The 27,223-nt window shown below is 47.5% G+C and overlaps 1 protein-coding gene across 7 annotated transcripts in view; it reads left to right on the plus strand.

The window, feature by feature from the left end:
• The window catches only part of FHAD1 (forkhead associated phosphopeptide binding domain 1), a 160,490-nt gene that overhangs the window by 97,688 nt on the left and 35,579 nt on the right, over positions 1 to 27,223 (plus strand). For 5 of the 7 annotated variants that reach the window (XM_040263983.1, XM_040263984.1, XM_040263987.1 and 2 more), the window contains 6 exons: positions 12,492 to 12,562; positions 14,144 to 14,296; positions 17,717 to 17,824; positions 18,066 to 18,173; positions 21,801 to 21,908; positions 25,459 to 25,566. In XM_040263983.1, coding sequence (XP_040119917.1) covers positions 12,492 to 12,562; positions 14,144 to 14,296; positions 17,717 to 17,824; positions 18,066 to 18,173; positions 21,801 to 21,908; positions 25,459 to 25,566 — 656 coding nt within the window. The remainder of the gene's footprint in view (positions 1 to 12,491; positions 12,563 to 14,143; positions 14,297 to 17,716; positions 17,825 to 18,065; positions 18,174 to 21,800; positions 21,909 to 25,458; positions 25,567 to 27,223) is intronic. The other 2 variants (XM_040263986.1, XM_040263989.1) reach the window with 1 other exon arrangement.

Consider the following 27,223-nt stretch of genomic DNA (forward strand, 5'->3'; position numbering starts at 1 on the left):
TTCTTCAGGTACTCTATCAGATCTAATCCCTTGAATCTATTTTTCACTTCCACTGTATAATCGTAAGGGATTTGATTTAGGTCATACCTGAATGGTCTAGTGGTTTTCCCTCCTTTCTTCAATTTAAGTCTGAATTTGGCAACAAGGATTTCATGATCTGAGCCACAGTCAGCTCCCAGTCTTGTTTTTGTTGACTGTATAGAGCTTCTTCATCTTTGGCTGCAAAGGATATAATCAATCTGATTTTGGTATTGACCACCTGGTGATTTCCATGTGTAAAGTCTTCTCTTATGTTGTTAGAAGAGGGTGTTTGCTATGACCAGTGTGTTCTCTTGGCAAAATTCTGTTAGCCTTGACCCTGCTTCATTTTGTACTCCAAGGCCAAATTTGCCTGTTACTCCAGGTATCTCTTGACTTCCTACTTTTGCATTCCAGTCCCCTATAATGAATAGGACATCTTTTTGGGGTGTTAGTTCTAGAAGGTCTTGTAGGTCTTCATAGAACCCATTCAATTTCAGCTTCTTCACCATTACTGGTCAGGGCATAGACTTGGATTACTGTGATAGTGAATGATTTGCCTTGAAAATGAACAGAGATCATTCTGTCATTTTTGAGATTGCACCCAAGAACTGCATTTTGGACTTTTTTGTTAATTACAAGGGCTACTCCATTTCTTCTAAGGGATTCTTTCCCACAGTAGTAGATATAATAGTCATCTGAGTTAAATTCACCCATTCCGGTCCATTTTAGTTCACTGATTCCTAAAATGTCGATGTTCACTCTTGCCATCTCCTGTTTGACCACTTCTAATTTACCTTGATTCATGGACCTAACATTCCAGGTTCCTATGCAATATTGTTCTTTACAGCATCGGACTTTACTTCCATCACCAGTCACATCCACAACTGGGTGTTGTTTTTGCTTTGGCTCCATCTCTTCATTCTTTCTGGAATTGTTTCTCCACTCTTCTCCAGTAGCATATTGGGCACCTATTGACCTGGGGAGTTCAGCTTTCAGTGTCCTATCTTTTTGGCTTTTCATACTGTTCATGGGGTTCTCAAGGCAAGAATACTGAAGTGGTTTGCCATTCTCTTCTCCAGTGGACCATGTTTTGTCAGAACTCTCCACCATGACCTGTCCATCTTGGGTGGCCCTACACGGCATGGCTCATAGTTTCACTGAGTTAGACAAGGCTGTGGTCCATATGATCAGTTTGATTATTTTTTGTGATTGTGGTTTTCATTCTGTCTGCCTTCTGATGGATAAGGATAAGAGGCTTATGGAAGCTTCCTGATGGGAGAGACAGACTGAAGGGGAAACTGGGTCTTGTTTTGATGGGTGGGGCCATGCTCAGTAGATCTTTAATCCAATTTTCTCTTGATGGGTGGGGCTGTGTCTCCTCCCTGTTGTTTGACCTGCAGTCAAACTATGGTGGAGGTAATGAAGATAATGGCTACCTCCTTGCAAGGTCCTCTGCATGCACTGCTGCACTCAACACCCCCAACCCTGCCACAGGTCAGCGCCAACCTATGCCTCTGCTGGAGACTCCTGGACACGCACAGGAAAGTCTGGGTCAGTATCTTGTGGAGTCACTGCTCCTTTCTCCTGAGTCCTGGTGCACACAAGATTTTGTTTGTGCCCTCCAAGAGTCTGTTTCCCCAGTCCTGTGTAAGTCTGGTGGCTCTATGGTGGGGTTAATGGCAACCTCCTCCAAGAGGGCTTATGACATACCCAGGTCTGCTGTACCCAGAGCCCCTCCCCCTGTGGCAGGCCACTGCTGACCCGTACCCTGCAGGAGACGCTCAAACACTCAAAGGCAGATCTGGCTGTCTCTGTGGGGTTTCCTGGTGCACACAAGGTTTTGTTTGAGCCTTCCAAATGTCTCTGGCAAGTATGGGGTTTGATTCTAAACACGATTTCACCCCTCCTGCCATCTTGCTGGGCTTCTCCTTTGCACTTGGACGTGAGGTATCTTTTTTTGATGGGATCCAACATTCTCCTGTCGATGGTTATTCAGCAGTGAGTTTTAATGTTGGAGATCTTGCAGGAGAAGATCAGCACATCTTGTGATAGGATAGGATGGGCAGTTACCAAAAAGTCACTCACATGTAAAACTTTGATGGGGACAGTTGCTTTGAAGGAGAAGTGCAGGGCTCTGACTTGGACAGGGAGGGCAGGGCCTCTGCAGGATGTATGGGAGTTATTTGCCAAACAGGGGAGGGTGGGGGCATTCTGGGTGAAGATAGCAGCATGGTGGTATCACAGGAAACAAGGAGAACACAAGGAAGGGCTAAAAAATGGGGGCAGGAGTCGGGCAGAGGACCAATGAAAGAGATCAGCAGGGGCTGTACCATGGGGAGCCCAGGGGCTTGCAGGTCCCTGGTAGGAAGCTCTGCTTTGGCCTGGGAGCAGAGAGAAGTCCATAAAAGGTTTTAAATAAGGAACCAATGGAACCGGCTTGCATTTGGACACAGTCATCTCGGCTATGAATGGAAACTGTCCAGGAAGGTGGCCAGCACAGAACCCTGGAGTGCAGCTAGAAGGCTGTTATAAGACACAATGGTGGCCCTTGCTATGGCAGAGACGGGGATGGAGAAAGAGAGAAGATTCCAGGGGCATTTAAGAGATGAATGGAATTAGATATGGTTAGAAAAGAGATAGGGGCTTCCCTGGTGACTCAGTGGTAAAGAATCCACCTGCCAATGCAAGAGACCTGTGTTCAGTCCCTGGGCTGGAAAGATGCCCCGGAGAAGGAAATGGCAACCCACTCCAGTATTCTCGCCCGGAAAATCCCATGGACAGAGGAGCCTGGCGTACTACAGTCCACGGGGCTGCAAAAGAATTGGACACAACTGAGTGACTAAACAACAACAACAAGGGAAACCACAGAGAGAAAGAGGGTTGCAGACCTCCGTGCTTCTGGCTTGTGTAAAAGTACAGATGTGGTTCCTTCACTAAACTCCACAGTAAGCAATGCGACATAAGGACCGGATTTGAGGGGGAAGATAGTGAGGGTTGCCTGGAGACATCCAAGATGAGGTGCCAAGGATGCAGCTGTCACCCTGGATATCTGGCCTGGAAACGAATGTCAGTGATGTGGCCCCCAAACCCAGAAGAACACGTGCCACAGGGTGGGCACTTGGTCACTGTGTGGGATGGATGGTGATTAAAGCCGTGGGTATGAATGGTATCACTGAGGAAGAAAGTATCAAATGAGAAGGGAGAACCCAAGGCCACACCTGGGGGACTCCAACGTTTTGAAGATTGTGGATCCTTCTTGCCAAACCATCCCCCAGGGAGGCTGCATGAATTTGACATTTTTTACACCAATGAATGAGAATAGAGGAGTGATAGTCAACTCCAGTGATTAGACAACCCCAGCCAGGATATCTCTAAGGTAATGCAGAAGGTGGTATAAATTTCTTTTAAACATTTTTGAAAAGAAAATCAAGATTAACTTCTCTGTACATGTCTGCCCTTCACAGACCACATAGAGAAGAGGCAGGGACTGGAGTCCTCCCAACAACCCAGCACCTCCACAACCCCAGTATTACTATTGCTGTAATCATGGCAGAGTCTGAATGTATGTAAAATCAAGTGAGACGTGGCCCACAGTTCTAGCTGCTCTTCAAACTGGAACTAAAACAGGGAAAGACCATGATCTCTAACCTGGTGACGGTGGACCAAGCAAGGCATATGCACTGTCCCCTCCCCACTCGCAGGAGTCATTATAGCGTTGATGTGAAAGGGCTTCCCTGATGGTCCAGATGATAAAGAATCTGCTTGCAATGCGGGAGATGCAGGTTTGATCCCTGGGTCAGGAAGATTCTCCCTGGAGGAAGAAATGTAATCTGCTCCAATATTCCTGCTGGAAGAATTCACTGGACAGAGGAGACTGGCGGGCTACAATCTATGGGGTCACAAAGAGTTAGACATGACTGACTGACTGCATTACCATAGAGAAACATGGGTTGTGAAGTTAAGCCATCAGAAAGCTTGAGGACAACTCTTGTCAGGCAGCATTTCTCAGCCCCTTTCTTTTTCTCTGGAGTTCACAGAGTCAGGAGAGTTGAGCAATATCAAACAAGTCTCTGCAGAACCCCTCCTGCACTGATACACACTACGGATCTATCAGGATGGGATAAGAATGCAGTGTTCCCAAAATACATTTCTCCTTCTTGCTACCCTTACCCCAAACTAACAACGCTTGGAATAATGTTCTATGGAACACCAGTTGGGGAGACACAGACTGTGTTCTCTGATTACAACTGTTTGTACTTGGTCCTAAGAAATCAAAGAAGGTTGAAGGGTAAAATCAGAGAGGCCAGTGACTATGGCCCATTCTCCATTCGTTCAGTAGAAGAGGAAGCTAATGGTAAAAGGCTTTTTATCTTCCAGCCCTAACAATATTCTCTCAAAGCGTCAAATGTTGAAAAGAACCAGATGAGCTAGAGTATTCCTTGTAGTCTCTGGATTAGGTACTACTTGTCCTTAGTTCCTAGAGCCATCTACACAGGGGTGATGGTGATGGTTCAGACAATAATGGTAAGTATAACGAGGGTGATGGTAATGATGGCAATGATAATGAAGGTAGTGAAGATGATGGTGGTGATGACTGTGATGGTCATGGCGGTGAGAATAATGAGTAGAAGACGGTGAGGATGGTGATTGGGACAGTGGCGGCCGTCATTCATTATTGAGCACTTGCATTCTAGACGCTGTTCTAGGTATTTTCCATACCTAACCTCAGTTCATCTTCACAACAACTCAGTAAAGCATGTAAAATCCTCATTTTAAGAATGCAGAAACTGGCTCAGAACCTTTTATGAATTTTTCACTGTGATAAGGTGATTTGAGGTACTGAGGCCAGAAGGGGATCTTCAGTCATTCATCACCAACCACAAACACCCCTAAGAGCCTTCTGTGTTTACAGTTCCTTAACAAACAGGATAGGAACCATGGTTCATTTCACTCCTCCTGGGTACTTGTCACTGTGTTAGTTGTTCTACATGTACCTCGTACTTTTATCTTCCAGCAACCCAAAGAGCTAGGTACTGTTGTTGTCTTTATTTTGCAGGCCAGGAAACTGAGTACCAATAACATTAAGAAACGTGCTCAAAGTCACACAGCTGGTACACGGCAGGGTCAGGACCCAAACTGAGGTCATTGTGATTCTAATGGCTGTGTTTTTTTCTGTGACCCCACATGACCTCTAAAGATCCAGAGAGGTACCAGCTACATACCCAGTTCCTAGAGGACAGGTTCTGTCATTAACTTGAGTGGAGACAAAGTTGAGAGTTTCATCCCCTGGGATGAAGAACATCTGATGCCTGCCTGAGCGCACTGCTGGCCTTGCCCCAGGGTTGCATTATAGTGAAGATTCTGGGTTCGGGCTTTGGAGACCAGCTGCCAAGGTTTGACTCTCAAGTGTGCACTGCCTAGTTGTGTGGGCAAGTTGCTGGGCTTCTGTGTGCCTCTGTTTATGGGTCATAAAATGGGGGACAGATCTCACCCAGTAGTTGTGAGGATGGAATGATGTGGTACCCAAACCACAGAGGCACACATGAGCCTTAGTCAGTGGCGGCTGCCATCAGCATCACTGTTGATGTGATGTGAACTAAATGTGGGTGGCAGTCAGATGGGTATGTGCCCAGGCAGTGCTGCTTGATTTACTCACAATAAGGTGACTTTACCTGTGACCCCTGCCCCATCTACATCTGATAGCAAGTCAGGTTTTCTTAGCTGTGAGTGCTCTGTCCTCTTCCCAGGCCTCCTTCCGAGAGTCATGACAATGGGTGTGTGTGCCAGCTGCCGAGTGGTAGAGCTGGCACTCCATCCAGGTCCCTCAAAGCCCCTGCTCTTAACCTTCATACTACCTGCCTTTTAAAATATTATCCTAAGAGATAAAATGCATGTAATAACAAGCTAGGTTTGTAAAATCTTGGAGTAAGTCCCTCAGGGAAATCCAGGTTGAGTAATATAGAGGGAAACCACCTGAAGTACTGCTGGGTGATGTCATGAGCAGCCCAGAAGGTAGGATCACTACTAAAGATCTGATTGGTTAGATATTACCTCACACCTGTCAGAATAGCCATCATCCAAAAGAAAACAAATAACAGATGTTGGCAAGGATGTGGAGAAAAGGGAACCATCACACACTGTTGGCGGGAGTGTAAATTGGTGTAACGACTAATGGAAAACAGTTTGAACGTTTCACAGAAAACTAAAAATAAAACTATCATAGGATCCAGCAATTGCACTCCTGGATATTTATCCCCCCCAAATAAAAACACTAATCTGAAAAGCTACATGCCGTGCAATGTTCAAAGCAGCGTTATTTACAATAGCCGAGATATGGAAGCAGCGTTAAGTTCCCATGAACAGATGAATGGATAAAGAAGATGTAGTGAGGAGTTCCCTGGTAGCCCAGTGGATAGGACTCTGTGCTTTCACTGCTGTGTCCTGGGTTCAATCCCTGGTCAGGGAACTAAAATCCTACAAGCTGCATGGCATAGCCAAAAAAAAAAAAAAGATGTGGTATGTATATATGTGTACATTCACACACACATATACATTCACAATGGATTACTACTCAGCCATGAAAAAGAATGAAATTTTACCATTTGCAACAACATGGATGGACTTGGAGGGTATTATACTTAGCAAAGTAAGTCAGACAGAAAAAGACAAATACTGTATAATATCACTTATATGTGGAATCTAAAAAATAAAACTAGAGACTGTAACAAAGAAGAAACAGACTCAGAGATATAGAGAACAAACTAGTAGTTACCAATGGAGAGAGGAAAGGGGAGGAAAAGACAGGGACAGAGGATTAAAAGGCATAAACTACTATGTATAAAATATAAACCACAAGGATAAATACAACACAGAGAATATAGCCAACATTTTTATAATAACTATAAATGGAATATAATCTTTAAAAGTTGTGAACCACTATGTTATATACCTGAAACATGTAATACTGTACATCAACCATACCTTAATTTTTTAAAAGTCCATGATCTAAAAAAAATATCTGATTGGTGAAGGATTTGCTGCCTGGCCCCGCTGGGAAGACAAGAAACACTAAGCCCGCTGGGAAGATAGGAAACATTAAGGAGGATCTTAAATTTCATTCCTGCCTGGTTTCTCAGCATCTTTTGATAAGGCAAAGAAAGGACTTTTTACATTTTTCTTTGCAAGCTCAGTTGATTGTGTCGATTTCTGCAAGACTTTGTTACAAAGACTTCTCTCCATACATAGAAAATCACTCTTCCTTAGATATCCAAGATAAGCAGTATTTTTAAGTGGAAAAAAAAAAAAGTAGATTGTCATAGAATAGACACAGTGTTCTCTCCCCCTTCCACCTTTTTTTTTTCCTAAGTGTCATTATCTGACCACAAGAGAAATTTGGAGAAAATAAAAGTGTTGAATGTCTTATCCCAGTATGATAGGACTGCATGAGCCTTGACTTTCACGCAGTCTTTTAACAGCTATTTATTGCAGACCTACTGTGTGCGGGCCACTGAGGATACAGCGGCGGGGGTGGAGGGACAATTTTCACTTTGTGGGTTCCAGTCCTGTTTGGATTTGTGTAATAGCAAGTATAACTTTTGTGCTATTGTTTTCAGTCGCTAAGTCATGTCCGACTCTTTGCAGCCCCACAGACGGCAGCACATCAGGCTGTCTCCTCTGTCCTCCATAACTTCTTTAACCAGGAATAAAGAATTGCTTCTTCTCAAAGAGGAAAACCCCTCTTCTACAGCCCAAGCTAGCGTCACCCATCTCTGCCACCTTGGTATCCTTCTTATCACACACCCTTCACATCAGCCAGCTCAACCCTTCACTCTCCAGCCTCCAGTCTCTCTTAAAAGAGAATGACAATTAAAAATAAATAGTTTTTTTTTTTTTAAAAAGGAAGAGACAGCAACAGACCTAAGTCTGAATTCTGATCCTACTGCTCACGAGCTCCACAGCTTAACCTGGCTGAGCGTCTGTGTCGCACCTAGAAATGCAAACAAATTTCCTTGTTGGGTTGTTTGTAATGATTAGAAAATATCACGTGTCAAACTCCTGGCATGGTGCCTGGCACAGAGCAAGTGCTTAATACTGACACTAGCTATTATTCAGTTCACTTCAGTTCAGTCACTCAGTCGTGTCCGACTCTTTGCGACCCCATGAATCACAGCCCACCAGGCCTCCCTGTCCATCACCAACTCCCAGAGTTTACCCAAACATGTCCATTGAGTCAGTGATGCCATCCAGCCATCTCATCCTCTGTCGTCCCCTTCTCCTCCTGCCCCCAATCCCTCCCAGGATCAGGGTCTTTTCCAATGAGTCAACTCTTCGCATGAGGTGGCCAAAGTACTGGAGCTTCACCTTCAGCATGTCCTTCCAATGAACACCCAGGACGGACTAATCTCCTTTAGGATGGACTGGTTGGATCTCCTTGCAGTCCAAGGGACTTGCTATTATTATGCTGTTATTATTCTCACTCTTCCAAGCTGGAAATTCTCAGCAGGTGGCCTTGTCGCAGGTCAAGGGCCCAGGCACAAGCCTGGTCAGCTCCCTTCCGTCTCCCTCCGCATCCGTCTTTCCTCCCCTTCCTTCTGTCTTCCCCTACTGTGTTCTCTTCCAGGCATACTTCCTCCCTCCCCTTCTCTCTCCCTCCCAGGCCATCCTGTGTGCAAGGTCTTGAATCACGACCTCCTCCTTCAGCATCTCCAGCCTTACTCTGCATCTCACTCCTTTGTCATCAAACATGCCCTTCAAGCTGGTGCATCTTCAGGATCACTGCTGCTTTAATTCCTTTTCTTACAGCTCATACTCCTGTCCCACCAAGACCTTATAGTATATTATACCCTCTGTCCTCATCACTAACTTGTGACTGTCTTTGAAGGCCCACCTTCCTCCCCAAGCTCTGTTCTCTCTGTCCTACCCACCCACTCCCACCCCAACCCCCGCTGGTTCTCTTTCTCAAAACCTTCTCATCTTTGATCATCACATCTGGGGTGAGGGATGCTCCTGGAAGCCAGAGGCTAGAGGCCAGGATGCTGCTCAAGACTCTTACACTGCACAGGTCAGCCCCCCAAGAGAGGATTCTCTGGCCCAATATGTCAGCTGTTGCTCAGTCACTAAGTCACGTCCTACTCTTTGTGACCCCATGAACTGCAGCACACCAGGCTTCCCTGTCCTTCACTGTCTCCCTGAGTTTGTTCAAGTTCATGACCATTGAGCGATGATGCCATCCAACCATCTCATCCTCAGTTGCCCCCTTTTCCTCCTGCCCTCAATCTTTCCCAGCATCAGGGTCTTTTCCAATGAGTCGGCTCTTCACATCAGGTGGCCAAAGTATTGGAGCTTCAGCTTCAGCATCAGTCCTTCCAATGAATATTCAGGGTTGATTTCCTTTAGAATTGACTGGTTTGATCTCCTTACAGTCCATGGGACTTTCAAGAGTCTTCTCCAGCACCACAGTTGGAAAGCATCAATTCTTTGGTGCTCAGCCTGCTTTGTGGTCCAGCTCTCACATCCATATGTGACTACTGGAAAAACCATAAGAAAGAAATGGAAAGTCAGAAAGTGAAGTCACTCAGTTGTGTGCAACTCTTTGTGACCCCATGGACTGTAGCCTACCAGGCTCCTCCATCCATGGAATTTTCCAGGCAAGAGTACTAGAGTGGGTTGCCATTTCCTTCTCCAGGGGATCTTCCTGACCCAGGGACCAAACCCAGGTCTCCTGCATTGCAGCCAGATGCTTTACCATCTGAGCCACCAGGAAAGCCCAACTTTGAGTATATGGACATTTGTCAGCAAAGTGATGTCTCTGCTTTTTAATACACTGTGTAGGTTGGTCATAGCTTTTCTTCCAAGGAGCAAGTGTCTTTTAATATGTCAGTACCCTGGGATTTCTTTGGAAGGAATGATGCTAAAGCTGAAACTCCAGTACTTTGGCCACCTCATGCGAAGAGTTGACTCATTGGAAAAGACTCTGATGCTGGGAGGGATTGGGGGCAGGAGGAGAAGGGGACGACAGAGGATGAGATGGCTGGATGGCATCACTGACTCGATGGACATGAGTCTGAGTGAACTCCGGGAGTTGGTGATGGACAGGGAGGCCTGGCGTGCTGTGATTCATGGGGTCGCAAAGAGTCGGACATCATTGAGCGACTGAACTGAACTGAACTGAGTGCTATAGTTAAGAAATTCTACTGGCTCCTTCCTCTCTAATTCATCTGTTATTTTTCTGGAAAAAAAAAAATACAGTTCATTAAGCCAATTCACTGCTCCATCAGCAGCCGAAATAGCAGTGACTCAGACCCTGGAGTCCGACTGCCCTGGAGCCCAAGCCCTGGCCAGGTTGTTTGCCAGCATCCAGCAGCCACATGTCTCAGAGTCCCCCCCTGCCTAGTCTGTAAAATGGGGCAACAGTCAGACGATACAGTGGGGTGATGCATTGATTGCTTAGCAGAGAGCTGGGCACACAGGCCACACTCATGAATTTAAGTCAAGTTTACAGTCTTTAGGCTACTGTCCTAGGCTGGCCACAAATTGACCTCAGCCTCCATCCCACCTCTTCCCTCTACTCCTCCCCTCCCCATCATCGACTCCACCCCAACTAACCTCGACCCATTCCAGAATATGTGCTGCGTTCCCCACCTCTCATCCTGCCTCCTCCCTTCACCCCCGATATTAGTTTCCTGTGACTGTCATGGGCTTTCCAGGTGGCACTAGTGGTAAAGAACCTGCCTGCCAGTGCAAGAGATAAAAGAGAGACAGTTTCGATCCCTGGGTCGAGAAGATCCCCTGGAGGAGGGCACGGCAACCCACTCCAGTATTCTGACCTAGAGAATCCCATGGGCAGGGGATCTGGCAGGCTATAGTCCATTGGGTCTGGACACGACTGAAGTGACTTAGCATGCATGCACACATGTCTGTCATAACAAATTATCACTCTGTGGCTTATATTAACACAACTCATATTTATTCTTTTACAGCTCTGGAGCCCAAAGTCAAAAATTAGTTTCACTAAGCTACAGTCAAAGGGTCGGTCTCTTCCAGAGGGTGGAGGAAAAAAATCTTGTCCCTCACCTTTTCCAGTCTTTGCTCCTTTCCAGTCTTCATCCTTCATCCCTTGCATTCTGTGGCTTATGGCCCCTTCTTCTGTCTCCAGAGCCAGCAAGGGAGTATCTTCAGCTTTCTCTCTGCTTCTGTCACATCACCCTCTCCTCTGTCTGTAGTCAAACTCCCTCTGTCCACTTCTTGTAAGAACCCCTGTGCCTATATTGGACCCACACAGACAGTCCAGGATAAGCCCCCCACCTCAAGATCCTCAACCTCCTCAAATCCACAGAGTTCTATCTGCCCTGTCACGTAGTGTCCATGGGCCCTCAGGATTAGGACCTGGAAATCTTTGGGTGTTGGGTGGGGGGGCATCGATTTTTTTATGATTAAATAAATAACTTTATTTATGATGCTTCAGATTTTGTAAATGCCGACTATATAGCAACCAAAGTCCCACAGATTCTAGCCAAGGCACAACCACGGATCAAGACCCTTTGAAAAATCAAAACTAAATAAAATGTCGGGCGAGAAGCTTTGTTCTCCCAACAAAGAATTTAAGAAATGAACGTACTTCTCCGACCTTTTAAGGTTCACACTGGGAAAACTTAAACTTTCTTTTAAGGGTATCCCCAACCAACTGACTGCTCAATCAACCCATAGTTAGAAAAATAAACCCCATAGTTAAAAAATATCTATCAAATGTTCTTCATACTCGGAACATAATAAAACTTTGACACCCAGAATGAAAAGCCTCCCAGTTTCTATACCAGACCAGATTAGTCTACCCGTCAGCCTGTAATCAAGTCCCTCTCAATGTCACCATCAACTCACTGTGATGTCGTTAAGAAACCACATGCTAATGTCCTTTTATTCTTGCGGGGCACCATTCATCCACATCTTCCATTCTGAAATGTCCTCCCCTCCAACTCTGAGTACATGCCAGTGACCACGCCCAGTGGATCCTCAGCTGAGCAGTGATCACTCTGGGTAAATGATAGTTCTTCTTCTGGGACCCTCGCACTTCCCCACTCCTTCAGTGGTCACTTCCACACTACCTGGGGTCACTGCCTGTTTCCTGTCGGGCACTTAGACCTGTTCTCAGACTGAACCTAAGTCCCTTGAGGAATGGCTTCATATCATCCCCCAAGCTCAGCTCCCAGTTTTGTACACAGTGGACACTTAGTCAACAACGGTTCTGTGGATGGTTTTTACTGTCCACCTCCAAAAAGAAAGTTGGATTTGAGCCCAACTGAAGATGATCAACCATTTAAAAAAACACAAGATGGATGGCGACTTGTGTTATCTTGATGGGAGGGTAGCATTGCCCTCATCCTCCTGTCAGAAAGCCCTGTGAAGACATTATTCAGAAAACAAAGAAAGTGAATTGACTTGATACTTACCTTCTTCTTGCTTCTCTTTTTAAGGATTGTCTTTGTATCTGAAATACCTTCTGGAACATTATAAAAAAATTACAAGCCGGACCCAAGAACTTCAGGTAATCTTTGAGCTCCAAAAGTTCATTTCAGCTCCTCCTTAAAATTTTCATGGCACTGAGCATCTTAACTCCATTGTTCCTCTATTAGGTAGTCAGTGCACATCCTCCAAAAGGTGATATGATATCTCCATTTGCACTCCAGATGATTCAGATGGGGTGGCTGAGATCTCCCAGGAGGGCAAGGAGACTTGTTTTCCTCTGTCCAAACCCAAGACAATTTTAAAAGACATTAGATCTTAAAATTTGTGTTTATTAAATGCAGTGGAAGAAGTACAGCTAGCCACAGTACACAGAAAAGATGTACCAAAAGTTACATAATGTCAACATTTTAGAGGCAAAATAACCCTTAGGGATTGTATTGCTCTGATAGCTATTGCCATGTTAATACTGCATAATAAACAATAGCAGTATTCCACAATTACTGTCCACTGCTCACATGTCCGGGGCCAGCTTTGGGGTGAATCCACTGGCCTTGGATGGACTTACTCACAGGCTTGGGTGTTGGCTGGCTCTTGACTGATCTAGGCTGGCCTCAGCTGGAGCAGCTGTGCTCTGTTGCACGTGTCTCTGATCCTCCAGCAGGCTGGAGGATGTTCTTATGGTACTAGCAGAGGAAGCAGAGATCAGGAAGAGAAAGCAGGCCCTTGTGTTATGTCTGCCAACATCCCATTGGCCAGAGCAAGTCACATGACTGAGTTCAGTGTTGGGGGCAGGATATCGGTAGGCACTACAAGTTATATAACCAAAGGTATGAACAGAGGAAGGGTGAAATAGTGGGACCACCGCAGCAATCAACCACAAAGACCATCTATTCCAGGGGTAAGAAAATTTTTCTGTAAAGGGCCAGAACATTCTGTAAAGGGCCTGTAAATATTTCAGGACATATCATCCCTGTTACACCTATCTGACTCTGCTACTATAGAGTAAAGACAACCATAGACAATTGCATAAACGAATGGGTGTGGTAAGCATGCTCTGTTCCAATAAAACTTTATTTATAAAAATAGACAGTGGTCCAGATTTGGCCTGCAGACAATAGTTTGCCAGCCAGCCCCTGATCTAGTCCATTCTCCGTATTTTACAGATAGGGACAATGACGTTCAGAGGCTTAGGTGACTATCTCAATGTCACACAGCTAGTTGGTGGAAGAATCAAGACAAAAGTTCAGGCCTTCTGGCCTTAGCTCACTGCTTTTTCTCTTACACTCAGCAAATAATAATGAACAAGCCTAACTACCATTTACTAAGCACCTACTACGTGCTAAGCACTGTGGTAAAAGCTTTCCAACATTATCTCATTCAGTCTTGATAACACTAAGTATGTATTCATATTAACCTCATCTTTTAAATGAAAAAGCATCTAGAAAGAACTATGGCTGAGAGTCTGTCTAGATCTAGAGTCTGAACTCTTACCTATGATGCTCTGCTGCTTCCCTACTAGTTACTAGGTTAAGCTTAGTTTTTCTGCATTTTTCAGAAAGTTTTGGGAACTCTTGTCTGTCCCGCAAAGGTAGTGGAAATGACTCCTGCATTAGTCCCGAGCAGGACTAATCAGCTACAATCTCCCTTCCTCTCCCTTCAGATCAAGATCAGCAGTTCTCAGGAAACTCAGCAGTCTCTGATGCAAGAAAAGTTGCGGGAGCACCTGGCAGAGAAGGAGAAGCTGAGCGAGGAAAGACTACAGCAGGAGGAAAAGCTGAAAGCCCGAGTCAAGTGGCTGATGGAAGAGAAGGCGGTAAGGAGGTCCCTATCCTTCCTTTCATGCTGGAAACAGATGAGATGACCTTTCCCATAAAAAACTGAGGGCACACATTTAGAGGAGAAACTTCAGCAGCAATCTTGATGGATGCCATGGAACTAAATTAATTTAAGAGGGTGAATGGAGACTTCTTGGGTAGTTCAGTGGCTAAGACCCCACGCTCTCAATGCAGAGGGCCTGGGTTCGATCCCTGGTCAGGGAATCACATCCTGCAAGCCACAGTGAAGCTCGAAGATCCTACGTGCTGCAACTAAGACCTGGTGCAGCCAAATAAATAGACATCTTTTTTAAAAAAATAAATAAAAAGGTGAATAATGTTGGAGGAATTAACATGAAGCTTGGGTCTTAAAACTCAGAGCAAGATCAGCTTGAGGAGGCACAGTTATCGAAATTTCTAGAAACACTACTTTATTGGTTTATACACTACAGCTGATTTTACAGATCTGAGGCATTACTACAAGTCCTGGTTTATGACCAACAGAGTGTTTCTAAGTATGTGCAAGACCAGCCAGTGTTATTTCAGTCTTTTGCTTTCTCTTTATACAGATCAAGGGAATAAACTGGCCAAAATTGCTGCTTATTTTTCTAGAAAACGGCCAATTAGAGGCTGCTACCAGCAGTGCCTCTCAACTCACAGGTGCCTATGAAACACCTGGGGATGTTGTAAAAAGGGACTCTGACTCAGCCCGTCTGGGCCTGGGACTCTGATGGCACAGCTCGGCAGATACATGTGCAGCGACAGAGTCTCAGACGAAGGTTTCACCCAAGCTGGCAGATAAGAACCACCTGGAAGCTGGTTGAAAATACAGATTCTTGGGCCCTACCCCAGCCCCACTGAATGAGAATCTCAGGAGAAGGCCAGAAACTGCAGTTAAAGGGCCCATTCTCCTCCTTGTCCTTGAGTTCACCATGTTTTTTTAAAAAACATTTATTTATATATTTGGCTGTGTCGCTTTTAGTTGCAGCATGCAGGCTCCTCATTGCGTCTTGCAGGATCTTTCATTGCAGCAAATGGACTCTCTAGATGTGATGCACGGGCGCCAGTAGTTGTGGCTTGTGGGCTTAGGTGCTCCCCAGCATGCGGGATCTTAATTCTCGGACCAGGGTTTGAACCCATGTCCCCTGCATTGCAAGGAGGATTCTTAACCACTGGACCACCAGGGAAGTCCCGAGTTGGCCATTTTTTATATTCAGGGACCCACCATGAATTTAACTACCTCAGTCACCATCACCCTGGATCCCTGGTTCATGACTTTGGCTGCACTTCTGTCATTCAAGAGATTAAAAAAATGCTAAGGCCTTGCACCCCTTCCCCCCAACCCCCCAGATTCTGATCTAGCTGGGGTGGGGGTGCAGCTCAAGCCCTGGGATTGGTGAGCTCTCCCTGGTGGTTCCCACGTGCAGCCACCACAGAGAACATCTCCCATGCACCTCAAAACAGCAGCACCAGATCCATTGAATCCCAGCACCTCCTTTCTTCCACCAAAAAGGACCAGAACTGCCAGTTCCTCCATCTCCACCAGGAACAGCTTGGTGACTTCCTGCTGGGACCCTCCTTCTCTGTCAGATGCCCCGACTCTCCAAGCCTCTCCAAGAGGCAGCGGCCTCTGCCGGTTTCATCTCATCCTCTATCCTCGTGCCCCACTACCTCTTCTCCTCTTTGCCTCTTTCTCTGCCTTTTGTGAAATAAAAGATTAAAAAGAAAGAACTACCTGACCAAAATTGCCTGTGAGTCCCATACAGGTATATAAAAATGGCCTTAAATCAAGACAGGTCTAAAAAAAACAGTGCCATTCTATAGAGAGAGAAATAAAACCAGAAAGAACCTAAAAATCTTCAAAACCTTCACAGAATTCTCCACCTGTTTCCTCTCTCTTCTCTATTTAATTTCTCCCTTCCCAAATGTCCTATTTTAGTTTCAATTTTGGTTTGACTGTTTTCCACTGTGAATGTACAGTACTATAGCCCCAGCCTGTTCACCACCACCTTGGGCACCAGCCTGGGCCCTCCAGATGCCCCTTTGTAACATTGATTCCAACAGACACAGGGTTTCAAGGGCTGACATCAACCCCCCTTTAATCACACCAAACTTCAGAGGGCACACCACCCCTTGCAGAGGGGAACACAAAGCCAGGGACGCACAGACAGACAGTACAGCTGCTCAGGTCCACTACTGTCCCATTGAGGGTCATTCTTCCCCAGACACTTACACTGATTGGCTTGACCCCAGGGACTCATCCGAAAGTAGCTTCGTAGGCTTGAGTGCTAGGTGCTCCGATTTTAAATGAACATGGCACCATCACCCCCCACCCTTTCTAAAAATATGTGTGTCAAAATTCATTAACTGAGCTCCTCCTCACAAATCCTGACTTGTCTTAGGACTCTGCTTCAGTGGTAAGAAATTCTAGGTTCCCTTATAGAGTTTCTCTGGTGGCTCAGACATTAAAGAATCTGCCTGCAATGCAGGAGACCAGAGTTCAATCCCTGGGTCAGAAAGATGCCTTGGAGAAGGGAATGGCTACCCACTCCAGTATTCTTGCCAGGAGAACTCCATGGACAGAGGAGCCTGGCAGGCTACAGTCCATGGGGTTGCAAAGAGTCAGACACGACTGAGTAGCTAACTTATGAAGCTATCGTTCTTTTTTTATTATTATTATGATCTGTTAACAACATTCCCCTGACTTATGCACACACTAATAGTTTAGATCAGGGGTCAGCAAACTTTTCCCATAAAGAGCCACATAGTGTCTATTTTCAGTTGTGCAGGTCATGTCTTTGTCCTGATTTCTCAGCTCTGTGGTTGCAGTGCCAAGGCAACCCATGATGAGCATGGTGGAGTTCCAATAAAATTTTATTTACAAAAAAAAGCAGACAGTGGGCCACATTTGGCCTGCATGCCGTAGCTTGCCAACTACTCGTTCTAGAATCAAAGGGACCAGTGTTCAATTTCCCATTGATATGATTTATTGGTAAACATTCCTCATCTCTCTAAGCCTGTTTCCTCCTCAACAAAGTGGAAATGACAGAAGAAACGACTGATCTTTACTAGTGAATGATTATCATGTGCCAAGCATTTCAGGTTCATCATCTCATCTGCTCCTCCTATCAACCCAATGCAGGAAGCACTCTTACTGTCCCCATTGTACAGATGGGAAAACTGAGGTTTCTAAAGCTTCTCACTTGCCCAAGACTATACCCCTAGGAAGAATCAGCCGCAGGCTCTAATCTGACCCTGCCAACTCCAGACCCCATTATCTTAGACCCTAGATATACTGTCCACAGTTTTCCATGGGTTTGTTGTGAGACATGAAAGAGGTAATCTGTGAAGTGCCTGGCCCGGAGTCTAGATTCCTACCCTGGTAACTATGTCTATTAAACAACAGTCATGACTTTCAGGCTTTGGAGGAAAGCATTACTCAAGAGAAAAACAAAGCAAAAGAAGCATTAGAAGAAGAACGGAAGAGAGCCCAAGAGCTGGAGGATCGCTTAACCCAGCAGAAGAAGGTATGAATTCGGGGAGGCAGAGCCAGCCTGAGCCCAGGTCGAGGTCAGGCAGCCAGGACGGACTCACCTGGGACACTCATCTGGGCCTGCCCACCCCAGCTGCCAGGCTCTCAGCTGCCCACAGTCTCCCCATGGGGATGCTGTGAGTAGTAAAGAGTTCACCTGCCCATGCAGTGCCTAGCAGAATCCAGATTCCTGCCATTGTAATTCTGTCTGTTAAACGCCGGTCATTGGTTTTCAGGCTTTGGAGGAGACCATTTCTCAGGAGAAAAGCAGAGCAAAGGAAGCATTAGAAGAAGAACAGAGCAAAGTCCAAGAGCTGGAGGACTGCTTAACCCACCAGAAGAAGGTATGTAGCTTGGGGAGATGGGTGGCTCGAACCCAAACCCAGCTTGAGGGCCATGTGGAAGGAAGTTTTGAACCACAGCTGATGGGGAGTCAAGCATGGTGGAGTTTTCCAGAGGGATTTGTCTGTGGGGGAGCTCAGCTACTTTGGGAAGAAGCAGGGGGACTCTAGGAGAGGACCCTAGAGTTGTAACCTTTCGCCTACAATTTATACAAAAATTGTAAATGTCATAAAATACAATCTTAGGGGACACATCAGGATTGGTAACATGCATTTTCTGCATGGGGACTACATCCTGAATCCTAAAAATGGAGGACTTTCAGAATCCTGGGACTTCAGGGCTACATGAATCCAACAACATCCTAAAATGCCCCACCCTTCATCTCCACCACCAAGAAATTTTCTACAGCCCAGGGAAGTCCATCCCAGTGTTGATGCCTTGGCTGGCAGAAAATTCTTCCTTTAGATTGAGTTGACTCAGATTCTCTCTCAGAAAAGGTTTCAACCCTCCACCCACCCCCCTGGGCTCCTGCAAGACCCATCTGCTTTCTCTTCCACAGAATAACCTTTTAGATGTATAAGAACAGAGGCACCGGCTCCTCTCCAGACACAAATGCCCTTCACAGGCCTGGAGCCTGGCCTTGGTCCCCTCCTCTGAGCTGCTCTAACCTGTGACAGATTAGCAGCTCACTGGCTGAAAAGGGGCCCATAGACATATTATGCTTGGTCCTAGAGTTTTTTATCTTGAATTCATAAAATTTACTGACAAACCCAGATTATCATCCTCTCTTGAAAAGTCAGGAAGACTGGCCCTCCTTCCTACTTGCAGCAGAAATGCACTGGAGCCGAACCAACTAGCAGATGTTTGCCACAGTCCCCACCATTCCCTACTGCATTCAACACAACTCATTGCATTTCAGGTAACTGTTGAGCTCCTACAGGCATCTGGGTTTGCAGCCCATCATCTGCTTTCTTCTTAAACTGTTTGTAGCCAAAACTGGACACAGTTCTCCAGCATTCAGTGGCCTAGAGCAGGACTGTCCTCACCCTAGGCAAAGCTGTTGTACTTCTGCTGATGTGTCCAAACTAGCTTTGGGCAAAGCCCTATTACATTGTTCACTTGAATATACTTACCTTTGGTCACCCTCAGATCCCTGGGTCTTTTTTACTAGATGTTCTCATTTGTGCTTCAGTCCTGGGGCAGTGTAAAGGGGTGAAGAGTGAGGCTTTGCATCCAGATGAGACATGGTTCAGATTCTGGCTGGGCTACTTACTGACTCAGTACCTACCTTCTTTAAAGGATGGCTGTGAGATAATGGTTAGAGATCATGTACAATGAAGTGTCTGACCCAGAATCATCACTCAATGAATAGTGGCTATTAATACCATCACTGTACTTCCAGTGCTGTGTAGGCACTTACTGTACTAACCCTCCACCACATCCCTACCTCTCAGAGTGAAATCCTTGCCCGCCCCCCAGGAAGGGAGAAGTGAGGAACCTGTGACCAGAGCCCATGCAGTTTGAGCCTACCCAGGGAGGGGAGGTGTTTACATGTCGGGCCTCACGTGGGTCTCTGGTGCAGATGTGCTCTGCAGGCCTGTGTAAACAGTGTCAGTGCCTGGTCCTGAGTCATTTCTCCAGGGATGGCGAGGAAGAGGAGGGTCTTCCAAGGGTTGGCTGGGGCGAAATGCCACTGAGAGGTCATCTGCACAGGGATGGGGAAGCCCCTTGAACTGAGCGGTCTTGAGGTCACGGGGCACTTCAGAAGGGAGATTTAAGGACAGGCTGATGGTGGACAGCCCCAAGGCAAGAGGAGTTGTGGCCGGGTCACCCACACCTTGGACAACATCAGCCCAGCAGGACCTCTGTGTGGCTTCTTGTCGAAAAATCTGAGATCAGAACCCCAGATGCAGGCTTTGGTCAACCTCAGACAGTCATGTGATTTTTCTTTCCATTAGACCTTCCTCCACACTTTCAGGGGCTTCCCAGGTGGCACTAGTGATAAAGACCCCTCCTGCCAATGCAGGAGATACAAGAGACACGGATTCAATCCGTGGTCGGGAAGATTCCTCGGAGGAGGGCATGGCAACCCGCCCCGGTATTCTTGCCTGGAGAATCCCATGGACAGAGGAGCCTGGCGGGCTGCAGTCTGTGGGGCCGCAAAGAGTCGGGCACAACTAAGCGTATTGCACCCAGGCATGCACCACACTGTCAGATGAATCTCTAAGAATGACAGAATCACTAGGTCACAAGGCTGGTTTGGAGGTAACTTTAAAGGTTAATTCCCATGACCTGCCCAGGAGTGTGGGAGCAAAGTGTCCAACGGGGACACAACTTGGGCCTGAGTTGTGCAAGGACAGCCTTCCCTGTGGTGCCCAGCTTGGCTGCATAGCAAAGTCCTGAGTGTCGATGTGAGATCAGATTCAGTGCGGCAGCAAAATGTCTTACCCCTAAACCCACCTCAAACTTCAAAATAAACGTGGAGCTCCCATGATGCTAGTGCTCTTCTGCTTCATTGAGGGCTGGTATTAGAACCGCTGTAGTTTTTTAAACTGCTTTTCACTGAAAGAACTATACAAAAATATATACTATTTCATCCATATTATGGATTGAATATTTTTGGAGGCTAATCTAGGACCCTAACCACTGGCTATAATGGAAACCACGTTCCAACTTCCAAACATCTGACAGCCAATGGTGTTTAAAACACAACCCATTCCAGGAGTCCCCTGGTAGTCCAGTGATTAAGATTTTGTCTTCCAATGCCAGGGGAGTGGGTTTGACCCCTGGTTGGGGAGCTAAGATCCCACATGCCTTGCAGCCAGAAAAACAAAACAGAAGCAATATTGCAACAAATTCAATAAAGACTTTAAGTTTGGTGCATATAAAAAAGTAGTAATAATAATAACCTATTTGAGAGATGAGGTGCCTTTCTTGCAGTGACTAGAAACAAGGGCTTTGCCGGCAGCTTCTATCCTTCTGCAATTTGCATAAACCATTTAACTCGTCAGCAAGTTGCTTCCTGGATAAAAAAATCCCTGATTATGGGCACTAAATACTAACCATAGCCCTCCCATCCTCTCAAAGCTTCCCTTGTGAGGTTGGTCCCCTCCCCTTCCAGAAATTTGTATGTGTGGCTCATTAATTCAATACACTGCCCTCCTTTAGAAACCTGATTCTATTTCAGAGATTTATTTCAATAATGGGAAATTCCATTATTAATGAGATTCTTCTTCTTATCAGAGAGGCTGCCTGGCACGATGATAAGAACTCAGACTCCGTAATAAGACAGGCTTGGTCGCCTTTCCTCACTGGCTCCCTGCCGGGGCCTCTGCACACAAACAATATCCAGGGCTCAGTCCTGGCCTCTCCACTAACAAACTGCAGGACTCCTGGGTTCCTCAGGAACTTTCCACTCTTTAGTTTCCTCACCTGTAAAATGGGGTCACAACTTCTCTGTGGATGAGGATGCTATGAGAATAAACTGGGTGAGAAGCACTGGCCTTGGGCCCTGGCACATAAGACCAGCCCCCACCAATTGAGCTACTGTCAATATTGGTATCATGCTCACTAGCAATTTCCCCCGCTAAATGTGCAGGCAACCAAAAAGACCGGTCATTGATTTTCAGGTTTTGGAGAGCAGCATGGCCCATGAGAAAAGAAAAGCAAAGGAAGCCTTAGAGGCAGAAAAGAGGAAAGTGCAAGATCTGGAGAACCACTTAACACAGCAGAAGGAGGTATGGGGAACAGAGAGAGAGGACGTGGGTGGTGGCAGCCGAAAGCCCTTGGAAGCAGCTTCAGGACCAGATGCGAGACTGTGTTTTGGTACCCGGATGTAGAGCAGGTGGTAAAGCAGGCTGATGGGGAGCAGTGCCGCTGATCAGAGCTGCCAATGTCACATCACAGGACTCACCAGCTGTATGACCGTAGGGCAGACCACCTCACCTCCTGGACCAATTTCATCATCCATAACATGGGGAGGCTAACTACTCCTGCATCATGAGATTAAACCCATTAGTGTTTTTCGGGGCTTCCCAAGTGGCGATAAAGACATGGGTTCAACCCCTGGGTCAGGAATATGCCCTGGAGAAGGGCATGGCAATCCACTCCAGTATTCTTGCCTGGAGAATCCTCTGGACAGAGGAGGCTGGTGGGCTACAGTCCATGGGGTCACCAAGAGTCGGACACTACTGAAATGACTTAGCGCACACAGCACAGTGTATATTAAGTACTTAGACTTGCCCTCACCCACAGAGGACCATCTCCATAAGCCCTGCTGGTCAACTGCCCAGGAAGGAGAGATGCCCTCCAGGGGAGGACCCCTGGTTGGAGTCTGGGTCAGTCCTTCAGCCAGCATCCTCTTCCTCCTCATCACTGAAAGGTATTTCAGCTTGGGCACAGCCAAACAACACCCTCCTAGGTCCAGCCTCCTAGTTTCAGAGGCTCCCGAGTAGACCCTCCCTGGGCTGATGGTCAGGTGTAGAGACAAACGTTGCAGAGGAAGATGGAGTAGACAGGTACATAACCAGCTCACACGGCAGTCACATCAGATAAGTGCCAGGGGTCAGTGCCTTCTGGAACAAATGAGAAGTACACCCTGGAGGAGAGTGATGTGGGAGGGGGGAGGGGAGTCCAAGCACCAGGCTGTGGCAGAGCTGGTGACATCCACCCCTACAAGCCCAGGAACTGGGCTCACCAGCCTCACCTGCATGGAGCCACCATGAAGGCAGACCCCCAAGGCCGAGAGGAGGGATAAATGCCCGAGCCACACCCTGAAAGTCAAACAGGGGCTCCCTGGAGCCAGGAGGCCATGTGGCAGTGCCCTTAGTGACCTGTGGTGTCATCTCTAGGAGCTGGGCTCCAGGGAGTGCAAAGAGACACGTGCCAGCCCTGTGTAACGTCCAGAAACAGCGGGCAACTCAGTGAATTGTTTGATGCAGTTGTATTCATCCATCTGCAAATATTTATGGAGTACCTGCTGTGTGCCAGGCCCTACTGGGTGTCAGGGATACTGCAGAGCACTAGAGGGCCATGGCCATGCCCTCGTGGGCCCGCCACTTTAGGACGGAGGGCAGACAGCCATGTAAACAAACTCCCAGGTGACCCCAGAGCCACAGGCTGTACAAAACCAGCATGTGTTAGAGAGTGGCCCACAGGCAGGGAGGGCCTCTCGTATTTGGTGACACTGAGTGAGACCTGGAGGGCAGAGGAACACTACAGTGACATCTGCGGGAAGAGAATGCCCCAGGTTAGGGGTCCCAAGTGCAAAGGAGGGCGCCTGAGTTAGCCAGGGGGGTGGAGGCAGGGCGGGAAGAATGAAATCATACTGGAACAAGAAGGAAACCAAAGGGGAGGGATCAGGGCAAGAAAGCCAAAGGAAGCCGTAGAGTCAGGGGCAGAGTGAGGCGTGGCAGGAGAGCTGTGTGGGCCAAACGAGTTGACTCCAGTTCCAGTTGCGGCTCTGCCCTAACATGTTGTGTGACCCTGGGCAAGCCCCTCTCTGTGCCCTCATCTGTAACGTGGGTGTAGTGACAGAGATTTGTTGCGAGGAGTCAGTGCATTCATTGTGAAACACCTGCCCAGGTGAGCTCAGAGTCCAGATCGAGTGGGGAGGATGGTGTGCATGGCGGGGTATGGGGGCGGGACAGTCAAGCAAAGACCTTGGCAGGGAAGTGAGGTCAGAGTCCACATGGGGTGAGGGAGCACCGACACAGAGCAAGCCTTGTTAAGGGGCATCCCCCAGGCATCCCTTATCCAGGTGGGCTAAGGGCGGAGTTTTATAGCGTGCGCCCCTGCTGAGCAGGGAGGCAGACTCTGTGCCAGCCTACGTATGAACACACAGGCGCATCTCCTGCCTCCAGGTAGGGTGGGGCTTCAATCAGGAGGACAGCTCAGGCAAGATCCAGACATCAGGTGGCAGAGTGGCTAGGGCAGGGCACTGGCATCTGAACTGGTGCCCAGTCGTGCGAGCTTGGCCCATTACTCACCCTCGCACTGCCTCATTTACAGCTTCCTTACCTGCAAAATGGAAGGCAGATGCCGCCTGGGGGGTTGCGTTCACTACACGGTGCAGGCACTCACGTGCACCGTTTACAGAGCAGGCAACATCGTCATTATCATTTCCATTTGTAATTTTCCAAGCAGCACAAAATAAGAGAAGGGAGCACGCCCTCCCACGGAGCATGCGGTGGCCTCTTACATCAGGCAGGACGCAGCCTGGCAGGGTGGGGACTGGATGGTCTCAGGCAGACTTGGCAGTGAGAAAATGCCAAGCCCATGCAGGGAGGAGAGTCAGAGCCCAGGCGCAGTGGCGAGGCCTGTGTGCAGCGCAGGGCAGTGGGGATGGAGGCCAAGGGCGTGATGCTAGAACCACAGGGTTGTTGGGGAGATCATCTGTTCTCCAGGACCAGCCGCCCCCAAAGCATAACGGTTTTCAATAGTTTTCCTTTTTTACCCAATAATGCACATTCACTAAAGAAAATTTAGAAGATTCAGACCAGTGAAAAGAAGAAAATATAAATGACCGTAATCTCAATTCCCCCAAAACAGCCATTATTTACATTCTGGTACATATCTTTCCAGTCTTTTGTTTATGCATAGATGAATTATTTATTTCATTAAAATGTTCTTGTGAACATTATATTGATGTGGGAGGCATCACTCCAAGAGTTTCAACAGCTGCAGATAGTTTCTTGACCCCACTCTGGCTGTGTCCCTCCTGGGGCTTGTGTAGGTGAGGCTGGGTTCCAATCCCCTCCCCATCTCAGGATCTACGGGGTAAATGTTCTCTGCAGCAGACTGTCCTGGACTTCAGTTTTTAGACCCAAGCCTTCGTAGGTTGGAGAGAGACCACCAGTATCCTTTGAAGCCATAGACATCAGGCCTACTGGCTCAGGAGGCATTCCCCCACCCCCACCCCTGCCCTTGGCCTCACTTGCCCCACCTCCCAAGAAGTGAGGTACCAACAAGGGACCACGCTGGTGCCACCGTCTGTCCATTTAGTAGTTTAGTCAGTGGCTCAGTGTCAAACGCCTTGACCTGAGCACTCACCAGCCTGTCACTTCCTGCACACCAGCCGAGAAACCCTGAATGACAAATAACTCTCTCCGTTGAGGACATACCTAACCACAACTTGACTTCCGGTCCTCATGTCTCTCTCCAACGGGCATCCTCTTCCTTGAGCTCTAGCTCCCCAGCCCTGACTCACTGGTATCAACTATTAGTAATGCTAGCTTTCCCTTCCTTTCTCACGCACACACCCTCAAAACGCTTGTTGTTGACTTCCAGATTTCCGAGAGCAGCATCGCCTACGAGAAAAACAAAGCAAAGGAGGCCATAGAGAAGGAAAAGAAAAAGGTCCAAGATCTGGAGAACCGCATAACCAAGCAGAAGGAGGTATGCCTTTCTAAGAAGAAAGAGGAGCAGGCATGACCGAGTGCCAGGCTCTGGGGGCAGGCGGTCTGGTTCAAATCCCACCCCTGCCGCCATCTGGCTGTGGGACATTAGACAACAGTTAGCACCTCTGTGCCTCGCTTTCCCCACTTACGAAATACAGATGATCCAATAGAGCGCCCTCGTGGAGCTGGGAGACTTCACGTCTAACACACAGAGACCAGTGTGTCTAACACACACCTGACACGCAGTGAATGCTGTGTGTGTTGGCTGCTTTTTTATTATTGTTATTACTACTGGCTCACAGCCACAAAGTGGTGGGGCAGAGTCCGAACCCAGGACCATCTGATGCCAGGACCCCCTCATCCTCACCGCTCCTCTCTCTGTCCTTAAGCTTGCTGTGGGTTCAGCTGCCTGGGGTCAATGTCCGACCACCTTGGTGCTGTTTCTCCACCAGAACCTGTCACCTTCGCTATCAGCACCTTCATCATCAAACCACATTTACGATTCTCACTGGGAGTAGGAGACACAGCAGAAGCTGAAGTTGTTACCCAGGACCTTGTCTTAGGCATCTCCAAGCTGGAGGACTGAATTCCACCCTCCTGGGTCCCAGCAGTACAAAGCAGTACACACACATACACGGATACAGGTCAATATCTCAAAAGTCATGGCAAGTGATAAACAGACAGCCTGACAATAATGAGTTGGATTCAAATACAGGCAAATACAATTTCAAAGGATTGCCAAGATCAAATGGGACCAAACAAGTCTTTAAGTCTATTCACATCAATCTTAGATCATTTTCTTTGAAGGACGTTTCCCTCACATTAATATGCATAGAATCACTGTGGGGGATGGGGGTAATTTTAAATGCCCAATCCCTGGACTTTAGCCCCAGAGATTCTGATTCACTCTCTATAGAGTGGACTCAGGAATCTGTACTTTTAACAGCAGTCCAAGGGGTGCTGGTGCTCTTGGAACGATGCTGCTCAAGGTGCCAGTAAACCATGTCTGGATTACCTATCCCTGCTTCCCTGGTAGCTCAGACGGTAAAGCGTCTGCCTACAATGCAGGAGACCTGGGTTCGATCCTGAGTCGGGAAGATCCCCTGGAAAAGGAAATGGCAACCCACTCCAGTATTCTTGCCTGGAGAATCCCATGGACTGAGGAGCCTGGTGGGCTGCAGTCCATGGGATCGCAAAGAATCGGACACGATTGAGCGACTTCACTTTCACGTGGGCTTCCCAGGTGGCATAGTGGTAAAGAATCTGCCTGCAGTGCAAGAGACCAAGGTTCAGTCCCTGGCTTGGGAAGATCCCCTGGAAGAGGGCACAGCTACCCATTCCAGTATTCTTGCCTGGAAAATTCCATGGACAGAGGAGACTGGCGAGGCTGCAGTCCATGGGGTTACAAAGAGTCGGGCACAACTGAGCACGCACGTGCACGCATGCACACCCTAGCACCACTTTAAGAGGGGCCTTTGCCAACTGGAGCGTGTCCAGAGGATGAGCTGGGTGAAATGATGTGAGAGTTGTCAGCTCTGGGCTGATGCACATGTGCAGGACTCCTTGTGGGCAGGTGGACGCTGCCCAAGAGGGAGCCCAAGAGGGGCCATCTCTCCGTGCAGCCTTGTTTCCCCAATGATTCACATGGCTCCTCC

This window comes from Oryx dammah, unplaced genomic scaffold (assembly GCF_014754425.2).
Source record: "Oryx dammah isolate SB20612 unplaced genomic scaffold, SCBI_Odam_1.1 HiC_scaffold_21, whole genome shotgun sequence".
NCBI classification, from domain to species: domain Eukaryota; kingdom Metazoa; phylum Chordata; class Mammalia; order Artiodactyla; family Bovidae; genus Oryx; species Oryx dammah.